Here is a 20,464-nt window from a genome sequence, read left to right as displayed (position 1 = left end):
AACATCGGTCTCGAACTGTAGTTTATACAGTCAGTCACCTTCTGTTATTTTTGTTGTTGTTGTTGTCCATAGATAAAATAAAAAGTAAATTTCTATAAAATATTCTGAATGTTGAACTTCCATGTTTCCCCCTCAGCTCCATGAGAGCAGTTATGATGCAGGCAAGGCCCTACAGCGGCTGGTGAAGAAGCCTGTTCCAAAACTCATAGAGAAGTGCTGGTCAGAGGACGAAGTGGTAAGACACTCATTATTATTATTATTATTATTGTTTATTATTATTTGATCACCTTTGACCTCCAGATAGGACGTTTTGGCATCAGAGCTGGGTTTAAATAGTATTTATTTTCTTTCAAGCTGTGCTTGATTGAGCTTGCCTAGCACAATATCCACAATACAGTTGTATAGGCCATATTGTTCGTATGCTCCAGTGGCTTATTATGGGTTACTGTGGTTGTCTTTAGAGGGAGCTGTTGAGACAAAGGTTCTGCTGTATTGCTGCTGGTTGGGCCCGCCACCATTAAAAAAAGAAGTATTGAGAGCAGCTGCATCCTGTTTATCGCCTGCAGAAAAAAATCTTCAGCTTGGAAGAAGTGTGTGTGTGTGTGTGTGTGTGTGTGTGTGTGTGAAGGAAGAAGGAAAAGATTGAGACCCTGTATCGTTGTCCTCCATTTAGATTCCAATATCAATGCAGCTGGGGATAGAACGTTCTGGTATTAGAATACACTACATGGCCAAAGGTATGCGGACACCTGCTCGTCCAACATCTCATTCCAAAATCATGGACATTAATATTGAGTTGGTCCCCCCTTTTGCTGCTATAACAGCCTCCACTCTTCTGGGAAGGCTTTCCACTAGATGTTGGAACATTGCTGCGGGGATTTGCTTCCATTCAGCCACAGGAGCATTAGTGAAGTCGGGTACTGATGTTGGGCGATTAGGCCTGGCTTGCAGTCGGCGTTCCAATTCATCCCAATGGTGTTTGATGGAGTTAATCAGGGCTCTGTGCGGGCCAGTCAAGTTCTTCCACAGCGATCTCGACAAACCATTTCTGTATGGACCTTGCTTTGTGCACGGGGGCATTGTCATGCTGAAACAGGAAAGGGCCTTTCCCAAACTCTTGCCACAATGTTGGAAGCACAGAATCATCTAGAATGTCATTGTATGCTGTAGTGTTAATATTTCCCTTCACTGGAACTAAGGTGGCCTAACCCGAACCATGAAAAACAGCCCCAGACCATTATTCCTCCTCCACCAAACTTTACAGTTGGCACTATGCATTTTGGCAGGTAGCTTTCTCATAAATTAGTCAGTCAGGCAGCCAGATGCTGAAGTGTGATTCTTCACTCCAGAGACGGCGTTTCCACTTTGTTCCTGAGCGGTTTTTATCAAGGATCTCTCTGCACTTTGCTCCGTTCGCTCGATCCTGACTAGTCTTCCAGTCCTTGCCACTGAAAAACATCCCCACAGCATGATGCAGCCACCACCAAGCTTCACCGTAGGGATAGTGCCAAGTATCCTCCAGATGTGACTCTTGGCATTCTGGTCATTAGACCAGGTAATCTTGCTTCTCATGGTCTGAGAATCCTTTAGGTGCTTTAGGTAACTCCAAGCGGGCTGTTGTGCCTTTTACGTAGGACTGGCTTCCGTATGGCCGCTTTACCATAAAGGCCTGATTAGTGGAGTGCTGCAGAGATGGTTGTCCTTCTGGAAGGTTCTCCCATCTCCACAGAGGAACTCTGGAGCTCTGTCAGAGTGAACATCGGGTTCTTGGTCACCTCCCTGACCAAGGTCCTTCTCCCCCGATTGCTCAGTTTGGGCCGGCGGCCAGCTCTATGAAGAGTCTCGGTGGTTCCATTTAAGATTGATGGAGGCCACAATGTACTTGGGGACCATAAATGCTGCAGAAATGTTTTGGTACCCTTCTCCAGATCTGTGCCTCGACACAATCCTGTCTCGGAGCTCTACGGACAATTCCTTCGACCTCATGGATTGTTTTTTGCTCTGACATGCACTGTCAACTGTGGGACCTTATATAGACAGGTGTGTGCCTTTCCAAATCATGTCCAATCAATTGAATTTATCACAGGTGGACTCCAATCAAGTTTTAGAAACATTTCAAGGATGATCAATGGAAACAGGATGCACCTGAGCTCAATTTCTAGTCTCATAGCAAAGGGTCTGAATACTTATGTAAATAAGGTATTTCTGTTTCTATTACATTTTTTATAAATTCTGTTAACATTTCTAAAAATGTGTTTACGCTTTGTCATTGTGGGGTATTGATGAGCAAAAAAATAAAATAAAAGTAATACATTTTAGAATAAGGCTGTAACGTATCAAAATGTGGAAAAAGTCAGGCCATGCTGAGATGATCCGTGTGTGGTGTCAGGGGGTCAGTTCTCGCCACGCCACTGAGGCGAGCTCGCAGTTCTCTCACAGGCCATTCGCAGGCCTCTTATTGCATAGGCGCCCTCTGCAGAGAGTAGCCAGATATGTTTTCCTGCTGCCTGAGGAGGTAGGCAGGAGGTAGTCTGTTGTAAGGTTCTGAGCCCTCCCTATGGTGTCCATAGCCCGGCCAGCCACCTAGCCACTCAGTCAGTACCTAACCATCCAAGGACACTGCCTGCTCACTCCTTTATTCCTTCCCAGCCTCCCTCCTTCTCTCCCTTCAACTCGCCCTCTCTCCCTCCCTCCCTCCCCCCCTTCACTCCCAGTGAAGTGATGTGATTTCCATTTGGTCTTTTGCAGCCCCACACACAGCCTTGAGGGACAGGTGTAAATTTACCCCGACCTTGATGCAGACACACACGCTCAGACATCGACCCTATTGGCCTGGCTGCTCCCTCGTTTTAAATACTCCTCTCACCCTCCAGGACGAGCCTCATTATTTCTTCCTGCTCTCTTTTCTTCCTCCCTTCTGCCTTTTGAAGTGGGCATACAAGTGACAGTGGGGGGCTGTGGAGATGACAGAATCAGCCTGTCTGCAGGGTCACTTGTTACCTCCCTCCCTCACTCTCTCGCCACCTTCTCCGTCTATCTCTCTCCCCCTCTATCTCTTCCCCTCTCTTTCCCTGCAGCTGCTGCTACATAGAACACAGGTCTAATCTCTGCTACCTCTCATTTCACTAACTCTAACCCACAGGTCTCATCTCTGCTACCTCTCATTTCACTAACTCTAACCCACAGGTCTCATCTCTGCTACCTCTCATTTCACTAACCCTAACCCACAGGTCTCATCTCTGCTACCTCTCATTTCACTAACCCTAACCCACAGGTCTCATCTCTGCTACCTCTCATTTCACTAACCCTAACCCACAGGCCTCATCTCTGCTACCTCTCATTTCACTAACCCTAACCCACAGGTCTCATCTCTGCTACCTCTCATTTCACTAACTCTAACCCACAGGTCTCATCTCTGCTACCTCTCATTTCACTAACTCTAACCCACAGGTCTCATCTCTGCTACCTCTCATTTCACTAACCCTAACCCACAGGTCTCATCTCTGATACCTCTCATTTCACTAACCCTAACCCACAGGTCTCATCTCTGCTACCTCTCATTTCACTAACCCTAACCCACAGGTCTCATCTCTGCTACCTCTCATTTCACTAACCCTAACCCACAGGTCTCATCTCTGCTACCTCTCATTTCACTAACCCTAACCCACAGGTCTCATCTCTGATACCTCTCATTTCACTAACCCTAACCCACAGGTCTCATCTCTGCTACCTCTCATTTCACTAACTCTAACCCACAGGTCTCATCTCTGCCACCTTTTCACTGCTTTTTGAAATAGTCACACATATTCTCCCTACAATAATCTGAAATAGTCACATATATTCTCTGCAGCACTCAGGCATATGACAGCCCGCTTGGAGTTTGCCAAAAGGCACCTAACTGATGAAACCAAGATTGAACTCTTTATCCTGAATGCCAAACGTCACATCTTGTGGAAACTTGGCACTATCCCTACGGTGAAGCATGGTGGTGGCAGCATCATGCTGTGGGGATGTTTTTCAACAGCAGGGACTGGGAGACTAGTCAGGATCGAGGGAAAGATGAACGGAGAAAAGTACAGAGAGGTCCTTGATGAAAACCTGCTCCAGAGAGCTCAGGACCTCAGACTGGGGTGAAGGTTCACCTTCCAACAGGACAACCACCCTAAACACACAGCCAAGAACATGCAGGAGTGGCTTTGGGACAAGTCTCTGAATGTCCTTGAGTGCCCAAACCAGAGTCCGGACTTGAACCCGATCGAACATCTCTGGAGAGACCTGAAAATAGGTGTGCAGCGATGCTCCCCATCCAACCTGACAGAGCTTGAGAGGATCTGCAGAGAAGAATGGGAGAAACTCCCCAAATACAGGTGTGCCAAGTTTATAGCGTCATACCCACAAAGACTCGAGGCTGTAGTCGCTGCCAAACGTGCTAAAACAAAGTACTGAGTAAAGGGTCTGAATATTTATGTAAATGTGCTAATTCCATAAAATATATATATATAATATATATATATATATATATATATATATATATATATATATATATAGTGGTGGGGGTAGTGGTGGGGGTAGTTGTGAGGGTAGTGGTGGGGGTAGTTGTGGGGGTAGTCGCTCTGGATAAGAGCGTCTGCTAAATGACTTAAATGTAAATGTAAAGCTACTACCACCACTACTACCACTACTACTACTACCACTACTACTACCACCACCACTACTACTACCACCACTACTACTACCACCCCCACCACTACCACCACTACAACCACCACCACCACTACCACTACTACCACTACTACTACCACCCCCACAACTACCACTACTACTACCACCCCCACAACTACCACTACTACTACCACCACCACCACTACTACTACTACCACCCCCACAACTACCACTACTACCACCACTACTACCACCACCACTACTACTACCACCACCACCACTACTACTACCACCACCACTACCACCACTACTACCACCACTACTACTACCACTACTACTACTACTACTACCACCCCCACAACTACCACCACTACTACTACTACTACTACCCCCACAACTACCACCACCCCCACTACTACCACCACCCCCACAACTACCACCCCCACTACTACTACCACCCCCACAACTACCACCACTACTACTACCACCACCACCCCCACAACCACCACCACTACCTTACCACCACTACTACTACTACTACCACCCCCTTACTACCACCACTACTACTACCACCCCCACAACTACCACTACTACTACTACTACTACCTACCACCCCACTACTACCACCCCCGCAGCTCCTACTACTACTACTACCACCCCCACTACTACCACCCCCACATCTCCCACTACTACTACTACTACCACCACCACCACTACTACCACCATCACTACTACTACCACCACCATCACTACCACCACCCTCACAACTACCACTACTACTACTACTTCCACCACTACTACTACTACCACCCCACCACTACTACCACCACTACTTCTACTACTACTACCACCACTACTACTACCACCACTACTACAACTACCACTACTACCACCACCACTACCACCACTACCACTACTACTACTACTACTACTTCTACTATTACTACTACTACCACCACCACCACTACTTCTACTACTACCACCACCACCACTACTTCTACTACTACTACTACTACCACTACTACTACTACCACTACCACCACCACTACTACTTCTACTACCACTACCACCACCACTACTTCTTCTACTACCACTACCACCACCACTACTTCTACTACTACCACTACTACCACCACCACTACTACAACTACCACTACTACCACCACCACAACTACAACTACTACTACTACTACCACCCCCACTACTACTACTACCACCACCCCCACAACTCCCACTACTACCACCACCACTACTACCACTACTACCACCATCACTACCACCACCACTACTACTACTACCACCCCCACAACTACTACTACTACTACCACCCCCACAACTCCCACTACTACTACTACCACTACTACCACCATCACTACTACCACTACTACCACCACCATCACTACCACCACCACTACTACTACTACCACCCCCACAACTGCCACTACTACTGCTACCACCACTACTACTACTACTACTACTACTACTACTACTACTACTACTACTACTACTCTACTACTAATACTACTACTACTACTACTACCACCACTACTACTACTACTACCACCATCACTACTACTACTACCACCATCACTACTACCACTACTACTACCACCATCACTACCACTACTACTACCACCATCACTACCACCACTACTACTACTACCACCACTACTACTACTGCTACCACCACTACTACTACTACTACTACCACCACTACTACTACTACCCACCCCCACTACTACCACCCCCACAACTCCCACTACTACCACCACCACTACTACCACCATCACTACCACCATCACTAGTACTACTACCACCCCCATAACTACTACTACTACCACCACCACTACTACCACGACTACCACCACCACTACTACCACTACTACCACCATCACTACTACCACTACTACCACCACCACTACTACCACCACCATCACTACCACCACCACTACTACCACTACTACCACCACTACTACTACTACCACCACCACTACTACTACTACTACTACTACTACTACCACTACTACTACTACTACCACCACTACTACTACTACTACCACCACTACCACTACTACCACCACTACTACCACCACTACTACTACTACTACTACTACTACTACTACTGCTACTACCACTACCACTACTACTACTACTACCACCACTACTACTACTACTACTACTACCACCACCCCCACAACTACCACTACTACCACCCCCACAACTACCACTACTACTGCTACCACCACCACTACTACTACTACTACTACTACTACTACTACTACTACCACCACTACTACCACTACCACTACTACCACTACCACCACCACTACTACTACCACCACCACTACTACTACCACCCCCACAACTACCACTACTACTACTACTACTACCACCCCCACAACTACCACTACTACTGCTACCACCACTACTACTACTACCACCCCCACAACTACCACTACTACTACTACTACTACTACTACTACTACTACTACTACTACCACCACCACCACCACCACTACTACTACTACCACCCCCACAACTACCACTACTACTGCTACTACCACTACTACCACCACCACTACCACCACCACCACTACTACTACCACCACTACTTCTTCTACTACTACTACTACCACTACCACCACCACTACTACCACCACTACTTCTTCTTCTACTACTACTACTACCACTACCACCACTACTACTACTACTACTACTACCACTACCACCACCACCACCACTACCACCACCACTACTACTACTACTACCACTACCACCACCACTACCACTACTACCACCACCACTACTACCACTACCACTACACCACCACCACTACTACTACCACCACTACTACTAATCAAATCAAATCACATGTATTTATATAGCCCTTCTTACATCAGCTGATATCTCAAAGTGCTGTAAAGAAACCCAGCCTAAAACCCCAAACAGCAAGCAATGCAGATGTAGAAGCACGGTGGCTAGGAAAAACTCCCTAGAAAGGCGGAAACCTAGAGAGGAACCATGCTATGAGGGGTGGCCAGTCCTTTTCTGGCTGTGCCGGGTGGAGATTATAACAGAACATGGCCAAGATGTTCAAATGTTCATAAATGACCAGCATGGTCAAATAATAATAATAATAATCACAGTAGTTGTCGAGGGTGCAACAAGTCAGCACCTCAAGAGTAAATGTCAGTTGGCTTTAAATAGCCGATCATTGAGAGTATCTCTACCGCTCCTGCTGTTAGAGAGTTGAAAACAGCAGGTCTGGGACAGGTAGCACGTCCGGTGAACAGGTCAGGGTTCCATAGCCGCAGGCAGAACAGTTGAAACTGGAGCAGCAGCACGGCCAGGTGGACTGGGGACAGCAAGGAGTCATCATGCCAGGTAGTCCTGAGGCATGGTCCTAGGGCTCAGGTCCTCCGAGAGAGAGAAAGAAAGAGAGAATTAGAGAGAGCATACTTAAATTCACACAGGACACCGGATAAGACAGGAGAAATACTCCAGCTATAACAGACTGACCCTAGCCCCCCGACACATAAACTACTGCAGCATAAATATAAATACTACCACTACTATTACTACCACCACCACTACCAGCACCACTACTACTACCGCTATTACTACTTCTACTACCACCACCACTACCACTACTACCACCACCACTACTACTACCACCACCACTACTACTACTACCACCACCACTACTACTACTATCACCACTACTACTACTACTACCACCACCACCACCACCACCACTACTACTACTACTACCACCACCACCACCACCACTACTACTACTACTACTACTACTACTACTACTACTATCACCACCACTACTACCCCCACTAATAACACCACTACTACTACTACTACCACCACTACTACTACCGCTACCACTACTACTACGACTACTGCTACTACTACCACAACTACCACCTCTACCACTACTACACCACTACCACCACTACTACTACCACCCACTACTACAACCACCACTACCACCACCACTACCACTACTACTACCACTACTACAACCACCACTACCACTACTACTACTACCACCACTACTACTACATCTACCACCACCACTACCATAACCATCATCACCACCACCACAGCTATTATTAAAACATACTAGGTTTGAAGCTGCTAATAATCTATTGACCAACAGAAGGAGCTCTATCAACATGGCTATGTGATGTATGAGAGTGATGGGTAGTAGCGTCCATTTTCCAGCCATGCTGGAAGTCTTAGCTCTCTCACTGTCACCAGCTGATGGATGAAAATTGCAAGCCAAATACAGCCAGGAGGTTGTAGGCGAGTCGAGGTTGTAGGCGAGTCGAGGTTGTATATTTTTTTGCGTAGCTAACTGTTCCCTCTGCTGCCTACGTAGCTGCTGTCCGCTCTGCTGCCTACGTAGTTGCTGTCCGCTCTGCTGCCTACGTAGCTGCTGTCCGCTCTGCTGCCTACGTAGCTGCTGTCCACTCTGCTGCCTACGTAGCTGCTGTCCGCTCTGCTGCCTACGTAGCTGCTGTTCCCTCGGCTGCCTACGTAGCTGCTGTTCCCTCGGCTGCCTACGTAGCTGCTGTTCCCTCGGCTGCCTACGTAGCTGCTGTCCCCTCCGCTGCCTACGTAGCTGCTGTTCCCTCGGCTGCCTACGTAGCTGCTGTCCCCTCCGCTGCCTACGTAGCTGCTGTCCCCTCCGCTGCCTACGTAGCTGCTGTTCCCTCCGCTGTCTACGTAGCTGCTGTTCCCTCCGCTGTCTACGTAGCTGCTGTTCCCTCCGCTGTCTACGTAGCTGCTGTTCCCTCCGCTGCCTACGTAGCTGCTGTTCCCTCGGCTGCCTACGTAGCTGCTGTTCCCTCTGCTGCCTACGTAGCTGCTGTTCCCTCTGCTGCCTACGTAGCTGCTGTCCCCTCTGCTGCCTACGTAGCTGCTGTCCCCTCTGCTGCCTACGTAGCTGCTGTCCCCTCCGCTGCCTACGTAGCTGCTGTCCCCTCCGCTGCCTACGTAGCTGCTGTTCCCTCCGCTGTCTACGTAGCTGCTGTTCCGCTCCGCTGCCTACGTAGCTGCTGTTCCCTCTGCTGCCTACGTAGCTGCTGTCCCCTCTGCTGCCTACGTAGCTGCTGTCCCCTCTGCTGCCTACGTAGCTGCTGTCCCCTCTGCTGCCTACGTAGCTGCTGTCCCCTCTGCTGCCTACGTAGCTGCTGTCCCCTCTGCTGCCTACGTAGCTGCTGTCCCCTCTGCTGCCTACGTAGCTGCTGTCCCCTCTGCTGCCTACGTAGCTGCTGTCCGCTCTGCTGCCTACGTAGCTGCTGTCCCCTCCGCTGCCTACGTAGCTGCTGTCGCCTCCGCTGCCTACGTAGCTGCTGTCCCCTCCGCTGCCTACGTAGCTGCTGTCGCCTCCGCTGCCTACGTAGCTGCTGTCGCCTCCGCTGCCTACGTAGCTGCTGTCGCCTATGTAGCTGCTGTCCCCTCTGCTGCCTACGTAGCTGCTGTCCCCGCTGATGCCTACATAGCTGATCCTCGCTCTGCTGCCTACGTAGCTGCTGTTCAGCTGCCTACGTAGCTGCTGCCCGCTCCTTGATCAGTGATGAATGCCTTTGTCTGGTTTAGCCTACAAACTTGCCAATAACTTTGTAGTCTATTATGCATAAGTGTGATTTCATGTAATTTCTTTTCAAGACTGGAGTTGAGCTACATGCAGATATTTACATGTTGTACGCTTGCCAAATAGCCTACACAGCCAATCGCCAAATAATGCCTTTGGGAACGGGCAGGAAAAAGTTAACATCAATCCACGTAGGCAAAAAGGACATTACCGGAGTTTCATTCAATAAGACAAAAGCTGCAAAAGGAGAGTTGAAAATAAACAGAAGAGAGGGCTAGAAAAGTCATGTTTGGTGAAATGTTAAAAGATGATGATAGCAGCTATGTTATGTTATGTTTATGAGGCTCTATACAACTTCCACAGTCACAAGACGGACTTCAAATAGGCCTATATGGGATGTCAAGGGATCTGTAGTCTACTGTTTAGATGGTTAAATGGAAACTGAAATCTGGAGATTGACTAACCAGAATAACCTACTGTTTTTTGGCAAACTCCAAAGTCCTCTGATTAATACTAGTCCCGTGCAGCTCGACATCCCTGTTTTGAGAGAAATGTCTGAGTTTGACAGGTGTTGCTCGCGGTTTGAGCAGGAAAAGTCCCATAGGGCGTCGCACAATTGGCCCAGCGTCGTTAGGGTTTGGCCGGGGTAGGCCGTCATTGTAAATAAGAATATGTTCTTAACTGACTTGCCGAGTTAAATAAATGTAAAACTTCTTTTTTTTAAGAAACTGATGTCATTTGGACATTTTGCACAGAAAATCTTTACATTTTTTTACATTTTTCCTTTATTGTATTTTTTCGCCAGTCTCTAAATGTCTTTGCTCCGTGAAAGATGACAAAGAACTTCAACGACGTCAACTAGATTGAAGCATTCATTCTATCCATTTATGACATCATTCGTTCTATCCATTTATGACATTCTGTTGAGCAATGGTTTGTTTATTCTTATAGGGCAACATATAATGACAGAAGAGAAGCTGCATGGATCTAATTATAGATCGTTTGACTAACAAATAGCCTACCAAAATGTCATAAATTACAAGCAGAAACATATCTAAAAATCAGGCAAAAAATCCTGCACCCCCCTGTCAAAGAATTGTCCTGCCATCTTTGACTGTAGCCTACAGTGCATTTTCTATGTTAGCGGGTTAGGGTTGGGTACGAGCCTCAGGTTTTCACTTTATCACATCTAGTCGGGTGGTTGCGGATGGGTTTGTTAGCAATTGCGGGTGAACAAACATATGACCCGTCCACCACTAACGTGTATGGCCTGGTGTGGGGCGAGTAGTTTGCTGATGTCAACGTTGTGAACAGAGTGCCCCATGGTGGCTGTCGGGTTATGTTATGGGCAGGTAGAGGCTACAGACAACGAACACAATTGCATTTTATCGATGGCAGTTTGAATACACACAGATACCGTGACAAGATCCTGAGGCCCAGTGTCGTGTCATTCATCTGCCGCCATCACCTCGCTTTTCAGAATGATAATGATAACAAGATACCCCGTGTCATAAGGATCTGTATACAATTCCTGGAAGCTGAAAATGTCCCAGTTCTTCTGTGGCCTGCATACTCACCAGACATGTATCGACGTGTACAACAGCGCGTTCCAGTTCCCGCCAATATCCAGCAGCTTCGCACAGCCATTGATGAGGAGTGGGACAAGATTCCACAGGCCACAATCAACAGCCTGATCAACTCTATGTGAAGGAGATGTGTCGCGCTGCGTGAGCCTAATGGTGGTCACACCAGATACTAACTGGTTTTCTGATCCACGCCCCTACCTTTTTTTTGTTGCTTTGCTGTCTGTGATCAACAGATACATATCTGTATTCCCAGTCATGGGAAATCCATAAATTAGGGCTTAATGAATATTTCAATTGACTGATTTCCTTGTGAACTGTAACTCAGTAAAATCTTTGAAATTGTTTTATTTTACATTGATGTTGATCTGTTATATTTTTGTTCAGTATAGTAACTGTTGTCAGGAAGGAATGTCCTGACTGGCGTCTATAGAAGGAGTAAGAAATACAGTATAAGCTAAACTAGTAGTGTCTAGTATACTGAACAATAATAACGTTCTGTTGGAATATCTGTTTCTCTCTACGGTGAAATCTATGTTGAGAAATGTTTTTATTCAGATGTTTGTAGCATTGCTGAGGTTCTTGTTTCAATATGTAGGCAATCTACGGAGAGAATGTGGTGTGTCTTGTCGCCATGGAGAGGATGTGGGGTGTCTTGTCACCATGGAGAGGATGTGGGGTGTTTTGTCACCATGGATGTGGGGTGTCTTGTCGCCATGGAGAGGATGTGGGGTGTCTTGTCGCCATGGAGAGGATGTGGGGTGTTTTGTCACCATGGATGTGGGGTGTTTTGTCACCATGGAGAGGATGTGGGGTGTCTTGTCGCCATGGAGAGGATGTGGGGTGTCTTGTCGCCATGGAGAGGATGTGGGGTGTCTTGTCGCCATGGAGAGGATGTGGGGTGTTTTGTCACCATGGAGAGGATGTGGGGTGTCTTGTCGCCATGGAGAGGATGTGGGGTGTCTTGTCGCCATGGAGAGGATGTGGGGTGTCTTGTCGCCATGGAGAGGATGTGGGGTGTTTTGTCACCATGGATGTGGGGTGTCTTGTCACCATGGAGAGGATGTGGGGTGTTTTGTCACCATGGAGAGGATGTGGGGTGTCTTGTCACCATGGAGAGGATGTGGGGTGTTTTGTCACCATGGATGTGGGGTGTCTTGTCGCCATGGAGAGGATGTGGGGTGTTTTGTCACCATGGATGTGGGGTGTCTTGTCACCATGGAGAGGATGTGGGGTGTTTTGTCGTCATGGAGAGGATGTGGGGTGTCTTGTCACCGTGGAGAGGATGTGGGGTGTTTTGTCACCATGGAGAGGATGTGGGGTGTTTTGTCGTCATGGAGAGGATGTGGGGTGTTTTGTCGTCATGGAGAGGATGTGGGGTGTTTTGTCGTCATGGAGAGGATGTGGGGTGTCTTGTCACCATGGAGAGGATGTGGGGTGTCTTGTCGCCATGGAGAGGATGTGGGGTGTTTTGTCACCATGGATGTGGGGTGTCTTGTCACCATGGAGAGGATGTGGGGTGTCTTGTCACCATGGAGAGGATGTGGGGTGTCTTGTCACCATGGAGAGGATGTGGGGTGTTTTGTCGTCATGGAGAGGATGTGGGGTGTCTTGTCACCATGGAGAGGATGTGGGGTGTCTTGTCGCCATGGATGTGGGGTGTCTTGTCGCCATGGAGAGGATGTGGGGTGTCTTGTCACCATGGATGTGGGGTGTCTTGTCACCATGGAGAGGATGTGGGGTGTTTTGTCGTCATGGAGAGGATGTGGGGTGTTTTGTCGTCATGGAGAGGATGTGGGGTGTCTTGTCACCATGGATGTGGGGTGTCTTGTCACCGTGGAGAGGATGTGGGGTGTTTTGTCACCATGGATGTGGGGTGTCTTGTCGCCATGGAGAGGATGTGGGGTGTCTTGTCGCCATGGAGAGGATGTGGGGTGTTTGTGTCACCATGGATGTGGGGTGTCTTGTCGCCATGGAGAGGATGTGGGGTGTCTTGTCGCCATGGAGAGGATGTGGGGTGTCTTGTCGCCATGGAGAGGATGTGTGTGTGTGTGTGTATCCTCTGTGTGTGTGTGTCTCCTCTGTGTGTGTGTCTCCTCTGTGTGTGTGTGTGTCTCCTCTGTGTGTGTATCCTCTGTGTGTGTGTGTGTATCCTCTGTGTGTGTGTGTGTGTGTGTGTATCCTCTGTGTGTGTGGCCAGCATGATCTTCACCCGTTTCATAGCTTCATAACAATCAGCTCTGAAGCAGGAAGTACGAACACGTTACAATGACCTTTTTAGCTGTTTGCTCTCCCTCTCCTCCTCCCTTTCTATCGCTCCTCTCCTCTAATGCCACACAATAGAGTACTGTTAAACGCAGCGGAGGGGGGGAGACTGGGTGAAAGCGCCAGCCTCTCTCTGGAACACTCTAACAGAGAGAGAACCTTGTTGTTTCAGCACACACAGCCGGCTGGTGATTTGGTAGCTAGTCTTCTTCCCACCCTTCCTCCCCCTCTCCTATCCTCCCCTCTCTTTTCTCTTGCTCTCTCTCTCTCTCTCTCTTTGGCTCACTCAGCTCGGCCCCTCCTCCCCCGCTGAGTTGCCTAGCAACAGCGGGCTGGAGCAATGGGAGCAGGGGCTGGGAGGGAGGGAGAGAGCAGGGGAAGAGTGGAGAGAGAGAGAAGAAATGAGGGGGAGGGAGCAGGGCCAAGCAGAGCGGAGCAAAGCGATTGGTGGAGCAGATTGGTGTATGATTTATTAGCCGGGGCTGGAGAGGCAGGAGAGATGGAATGAAGGAGGGAGGAAGAGAGAGTGAGAGAACAGAGAGAGATGGAGGAAGAGAGCGGAGAGCCCAGGCGGCAGCTGAAATGGAGCCTTTAACCGGAGCCGACATGTAGAGGGGGGAAAGGAGGGAGGGAGGGAGAGAGACGGAAAGGAAGGAGTGAGGCGGGAGGATTAGAGGAGTGAAGTGGGGGGAGGGAGGAGAGGAGGAGGAGTGTGTGTGCAGTACTCTGCCGTATGAACAGCTCAGCCAACTGAGCAATATATATCCAGACAGCCAGGCTGTGTGAACAGGACATTAGTGGGGCTGAGATAAGTGGGTGATATGATTGGGACTGGGGTGGGAGGGGCTGCTGCTGTGTAGTGATGGGTGTTAATTGTCCCTCCCCCCACCATGAAATCGTGGAGGGGACTCTGGATCTGTCTCCGTCCGGCTGTACGTTAGTCACACGAGATTTCTCAAGACCGCATTTTGACGAAGCTTCTGTAAATTATTCGTCTTGCGATAGAGACCGGGCGTTTACAAAATGACACCGATTGGCCCAATGCGGGAGCTACAGTAATTAGCTAAAATGTATTAGTCACACGCAATATCTCAATTGGCCCAAGGGGGGCGCTGCGTCATTCGTGGGGGACGACATGTTTACTGTTGCCTCGTTGAGGTTAGTCACAAGCAGGGCCAGAGCCCATACACTCCAGGAAATTAATTTCCGCTTCACGTCACTGACGCCGCTTTACGTCACTGACGCCGCTTTACGTCACTGACGCCGCTTTACGTCACTGACGCCGCTTTACGTCACTCATGCCGCTTTACATGCCGCTTTACGTCACTGATGCCGCTTTACGTCACTGATGCCGCTTTGCGTCACTGATGCCGCTTTGCGTCACTGATGCCGCTTTGCGTCACTGATGCCGCTTTACATGCCACTTTACGTCACTCATGCCACTTTACATGCCGCTTTACGTCACTGATGCCGCTTTACATGCCGCTTTGCATCACTGACGCCGCTTTACATGCCGCTTTGCATCACTGACGCCGCTTTACATCACTCATGCCGCTTTACATGCCGCTTTACATCACTCATGCCGCTTTACGTCACTGATGCGGCTTTACATGCCGCTTTTACGTCACTCATGCCGCTTTACATGCCGCTTTACGTCACTGATGCCGCTTTGCGTCACTGATGCTGCTTTACATGCCACTTTACGTCACTCATGCCACTTTACATGCCGCTTTACGTCACTGATGCCGCTTTACATGCCGCTTTACATCACTCATGCCGCTTTACATGCCGCTTTACATCACTCATGCCGCTTTACGTCACTGATGCCGCTTTATGTCACTGATGCGGCTTTACATGCCGCGGCTTTACATGCCGCTTTACGTCACTGATGCCGCTTTACGTCACTGATGCCGCTTTATGTCACAAGCCCTTAAATACATCATACTAAATAAATCGCACACTAACTGGAACTGTACTGCAGTCAACCAACAGTCTCTCTTCCTGGACCGGCTTTCTGGCTTTCTGTACTTTAACTTCCCAAAATGTTTTTCACTGCAGTTGCGATTAGGTGAAGACACTAGGGCTGTCCCCAACAAAGAAATAAAATAATCTTGGCCGACCAATAGTCGATTGGTCGAAATATATAGATGCAACCTAATGTGTTTTAATAATATCAACTATATATTCATTGAGCTTGTCTGATGCTTTAAGCTCAATGTTCGCTGAAATAAGACACACATGACTCGAGGTAGCCAGAGATGAAGATAACCAGAAGAAGAAAAACAACTTGACCCGACCGTTGTCCTCCCGCTCCTATTGGCTGTTTCAGATTCTGCCGTTACTCTCCTGAAGTTGCCGATAATAAGCCACACGAGGAGCCTGCAACCTTTTTCTCGCGTGTGAATGACCATTTATCTGGCCATTTCTACCAGTCTGCGTGTGAATGACCATTTATCTGGCCATTTCTACCAGTCTGTGTGTGAATGACCATTTATCTGGCCATTTCTACCAGTCTGTGTGTGAATGACCATTTATCTGGCCATTTCTACCAGTCTGTGTGTGAATGACCATTTATCTGGCCATTTCTACCAGTCTGCGTGTGAATGACCATTTATCTGGCCATTTCTACCAGTCTGCGTGTGAATGACCATTTATCTGGCCATTTCTACCAGTCTGCGTGTGAATGACCATTTATCTGGCCATTTCTACCAGTCTGCGTGTGAATGACCATTTATCTGGCCATTTCTACCAGTCTGCGCGTGAATGACCATTTATCTGGCCATTTCTACCAGTCTGTGTGCGAATGACCATTTATCTGGCCATTTCTACCAGTCTGCGTGTGAATGACCATTTATCTGGCCATTTCTACCAGTCTGTGTGTGAATGACCATTTATCTGGCCATTTCTACCAGTCTGCGTGTGAATGACCATTTATCTGGCCATTTCTACCAGTCTGCGTGTGAATGACCATTTATCTGGCCATTTCGACCAGTCTGTGTGTGAATGACCATTTATCTGGCCATTTCTACCAGTCTGCGTGTGAATGACCATTTATCTGGCCATTTCTACCAGTCTGTGTGTGAATGACCATTTATCTGGCCATTTCTACCAGTCTGTGTGTGAATGACCATTTATCTGGCCATTTCTACCAGTCTGTGTGTGAATGACCATTTATCTGGCCATTTCTACCAGTCTGCGTGTGAATGACCATTTATCTGGCCATTTCTACCAGTCTGTGTGTGAATGACCATTTATCTGGCCATTTCTACCAGTCTGTGTGTGAATGACCATTTATCTGGCCATTTCTACCAGTCTGTGTGTGAATGACCATTTATCTGGCCATTTCTACCAGTCTGCGTGTGAATGACCATTTATCTGGCCATTTCTACCAGTCTGCGTGTGAATGACCATTTATCTGGCCATTTCTACCAGTCTGCGTGTGAATGACCATTTATCTGGCCATTTCTACCAGTCTGCGTGTGAATGACCATTTATCTGGCCATTTCTACCAGTCTGTGTGTGCCAGTTATGGTTTTCATTTAGCTCATTTTTCATGGAACAGTTTAATTTCATTTATAAGACATCTTTGTATCTCAATCTATATAATTCTGTCTAAATGAAAATAAAACAGACTTAAAAAGCAACTTCTATTGCCAATAACATCTATGTAAAATAAAAAAGCTATAAAGCCAACAAACAAAAACATTGTATCCTGCAGGTTCTAATATCCTGATCTTTTTTAATTTGTAAAAATACAATAAATCACATTGGCTACGCATGGCCTGTCTGCAACGAACTTAAAACCTTGAATCAACTGTTAACTTGGATCTGGCTCAAAGCTCTCACTAGCAAACTTACTGCATTGTATATCAAATATTCTGGGCTTTCAGAGTTTCCTGCGCCAGTGAGCTCAGGATAGACACAGCTGTAGGCTATTTGATCAAGGGATAAGAAGTAATTAGGTAGGTCTATTTTATGACGTTTCCACTGGATCAGAGCAGGACATTTTCCTCCTTTCACGCTGAGTGGTTTTCCAAAGGGAGAGGGAGGGCGCTGGAAAGATTTTTCTAATACATTGAGGAACTATTGTCATTCTCAATGTGATGTAAAAACAGACTTTGTTTGATTGCTGTTTGAGGTGAAGAAAACATTTCTTTGAAAAGTTACTACAGCTCATTAGTGGTGGTGAGTTAAGCCAATCAGAAATACTATCAGATCCCCAAATGGGCACATTTATATGCTTACATCTTTACACAGGCCAGGTAGTCTATAGACCTACTTCTATGTGTAATCAGGGTCAGGTAGCCTATAGGCCTACTTCTATGTGTAATCAGGGCCAGGTAGTCTATAGACCTACTTCTATGTGTAATCATTTTACATTTACATTTTAGTCATTTAGCAGACGCTCTCATCCAGAGCGACTTACAGTAGTGAATGCATCCATTTCATCCATTTTCTTTCTCCGTACTGGTCCCCCGTGGGAATCGAACCCACAATCCTGGCATTGCAAGGTAGTCTATAGACCTACTTCTATGTGTAATCAGGGCCAGGTAGTCTATAGACCTACTTCTATGTGTAATCAGGGCCAGGTAGTCTATAGACCTACTGTGTAATCATGCCAGGTAGTCTATAGACCTACTTCTATGTGTAATCATGCCAGGTAGTCTATAGACCTACTGTGTAATCAGGCCAGGTAGTCTATAGACCTACTTCTATGTGTAATCAGGGCCAGGTAGTCTATAGACCTACTTCTATGTGTAATCAGGGCCAGGTAGTCTATAGACCTACTGTGTAATCAGGCCAGGTAGTCTATAGGTCTACTTCTATGTGTAATCATGCCAGGTAGTCTATAGACCTACTGTGTAATCAGGCCAGGTAGTCTATAGACCTACTTCTATGTGTAATCAGGGCCAGGTAGTCTATAGACCTACTGTGTAATCAGGCCAGGTAGCCTATAGGCCTATTTCTATGCATAATCAGGGCCAGGTAGTCTATAGGCCTACTTCTATGTGTAATCAGGCCAGGTAGTCTATAGGTCTACTTCTTTGTGTAATCAGGCCAGGTAGAATATAGGCCTACTTCTATGTGTAATCAGGGCCAGGTAGTCTATAGACCTACTTCTATGCGTAATCAGGCCAGGTAGCCTATAGACCTACTTCTATGCGTAATCAGGCCAGGTAGTCTATAGACCTACTTCTATGTGTAATCAGGCCAGGTAGCCTATAGACCTACTTCTATGCGTAATCAGGCCAGGTAGTCTATAGACCTACTTCTATGCGTAATCATGCCAGGTAGTCTATAGACCTACTTCTATGTGTAATCAGGCCAGGTAGTCTATAGACCTACTTCTATGCGTAATCAGGCCAGGTAGCCTATAGGCCTACTTCTATGTGTAATCAGGGCCAGGTAGCCTATAGGCCTACTTCTATGTGTAATCATGCCAGGTAGCCTATAGGCCAGGTAGTCTATAGACCTACTTCTATGCGTAATCAGGCCAGGTAGCCTATAGACCTACTTCTATGCGTAATCAGGCCAGGTAGTCTATAGACCTACTTCTATGTGTAATCAGGCCAGGTAGTCTATAGACCTACTTCTATGCGTAATCAGGCCAGGTAGTCTATAGACCTACTTCTATGTGTAATCAGGCCAGGTAGTCTATAGACCTACTTCTATGTGTAATCAGGGCCAGGTAGCCTATAGGCCTACTTCTATGTGTAATCAGGGCCAGGTAGTCTATAGACCTACTTCTATGCGTAATCAGGCCAGGTAGCCTATAGACCTACTTCTATGCGTAATCAGGCCAGGTAGTCTATAGACCTACTTCTATGTGTAATCAGGCCAGGTAGTCTATAGACCTACTTCTATGTGTAATCAGGCCAGGTAGTCTATAGACCTACTTCTATGTGTAATCAGGCCAGGTAGTCTATAGACCTACTTCTATGTGTAATCAGGCCAGGTAGCCTATAGACCTACTTCTATGTGTAATCAGGGCCAGGTAGCCTATAGGCCTACTTCTATGTGTAATCAGGGCCAGGTAGTCTATAGACCTACTTCTATGTGTAATCAGGGCCAGGTAGCCTATAGGCCTACTTCTATGTGTAATCAGGGCCAGGTTGTCTATAGACCTACTTCTATGCGTAATCAGGCCAGGTAGCCTATAGACCTACTTCTATGTGTAATCAGGGCCAGGTAGCCTATAGGCCTACTTCTATGTGTAATCAGGCCAGGTAGCCTATAGACCTACTTCTATGTGTAATCAGGCCAGGTAGCCTATAGACCTACTTCTATGCGTAATCAGGCCAGGTAGCCTATAGACCTACTTCTATGTGTAATCAGGCCAGGT

The 20,464-nt window shown here is 47.4% G+C and overlaps 1 protein-coding gene across 7 annotated transcripts in view; it reads left to right on the top strand.

The window, feature by feature from the left end:
- The window catches only part of LOC106566301 (arginine-glutamic acid dipeptide repeats protein), a 372,697-nt gene that overhangs the window by 282,610 nt on the left and 69,623 nt on the right, over positions 1-20,464 (top strand). For all 7 annotated transcript variants that reach the window (XM_082959798.1, XM_082959800.1, XM_082959799.1 and 4 more), the window contains one exon: positions 137-235. In XM_082959798.1, the coding sequence (XP_082815924.1) occupies positions 137-235 (99 nt within the window). The remainder of the gene's footprint in view (positions 1-136; positions 236-20,464) is intronic.

This window comes from Salmo salar, chromosome 13 (assembly GCF_965601325.2).
Source record: "Salmo salar chromosome 13, fSalSal1, whole genome shotgun sequence".
NCBI classification, from domain to species: domain Eukaryota; kingdom Metazoa; phylum Chordata; class Actinopteri; order Salmoniformes; family Salmonidae; genus Salmo; species Salmo salar.
Note: the sequence above shows the minus strand (reverse complement) of the source record. Positions and strands in the feature narration are given on the sequence as shown.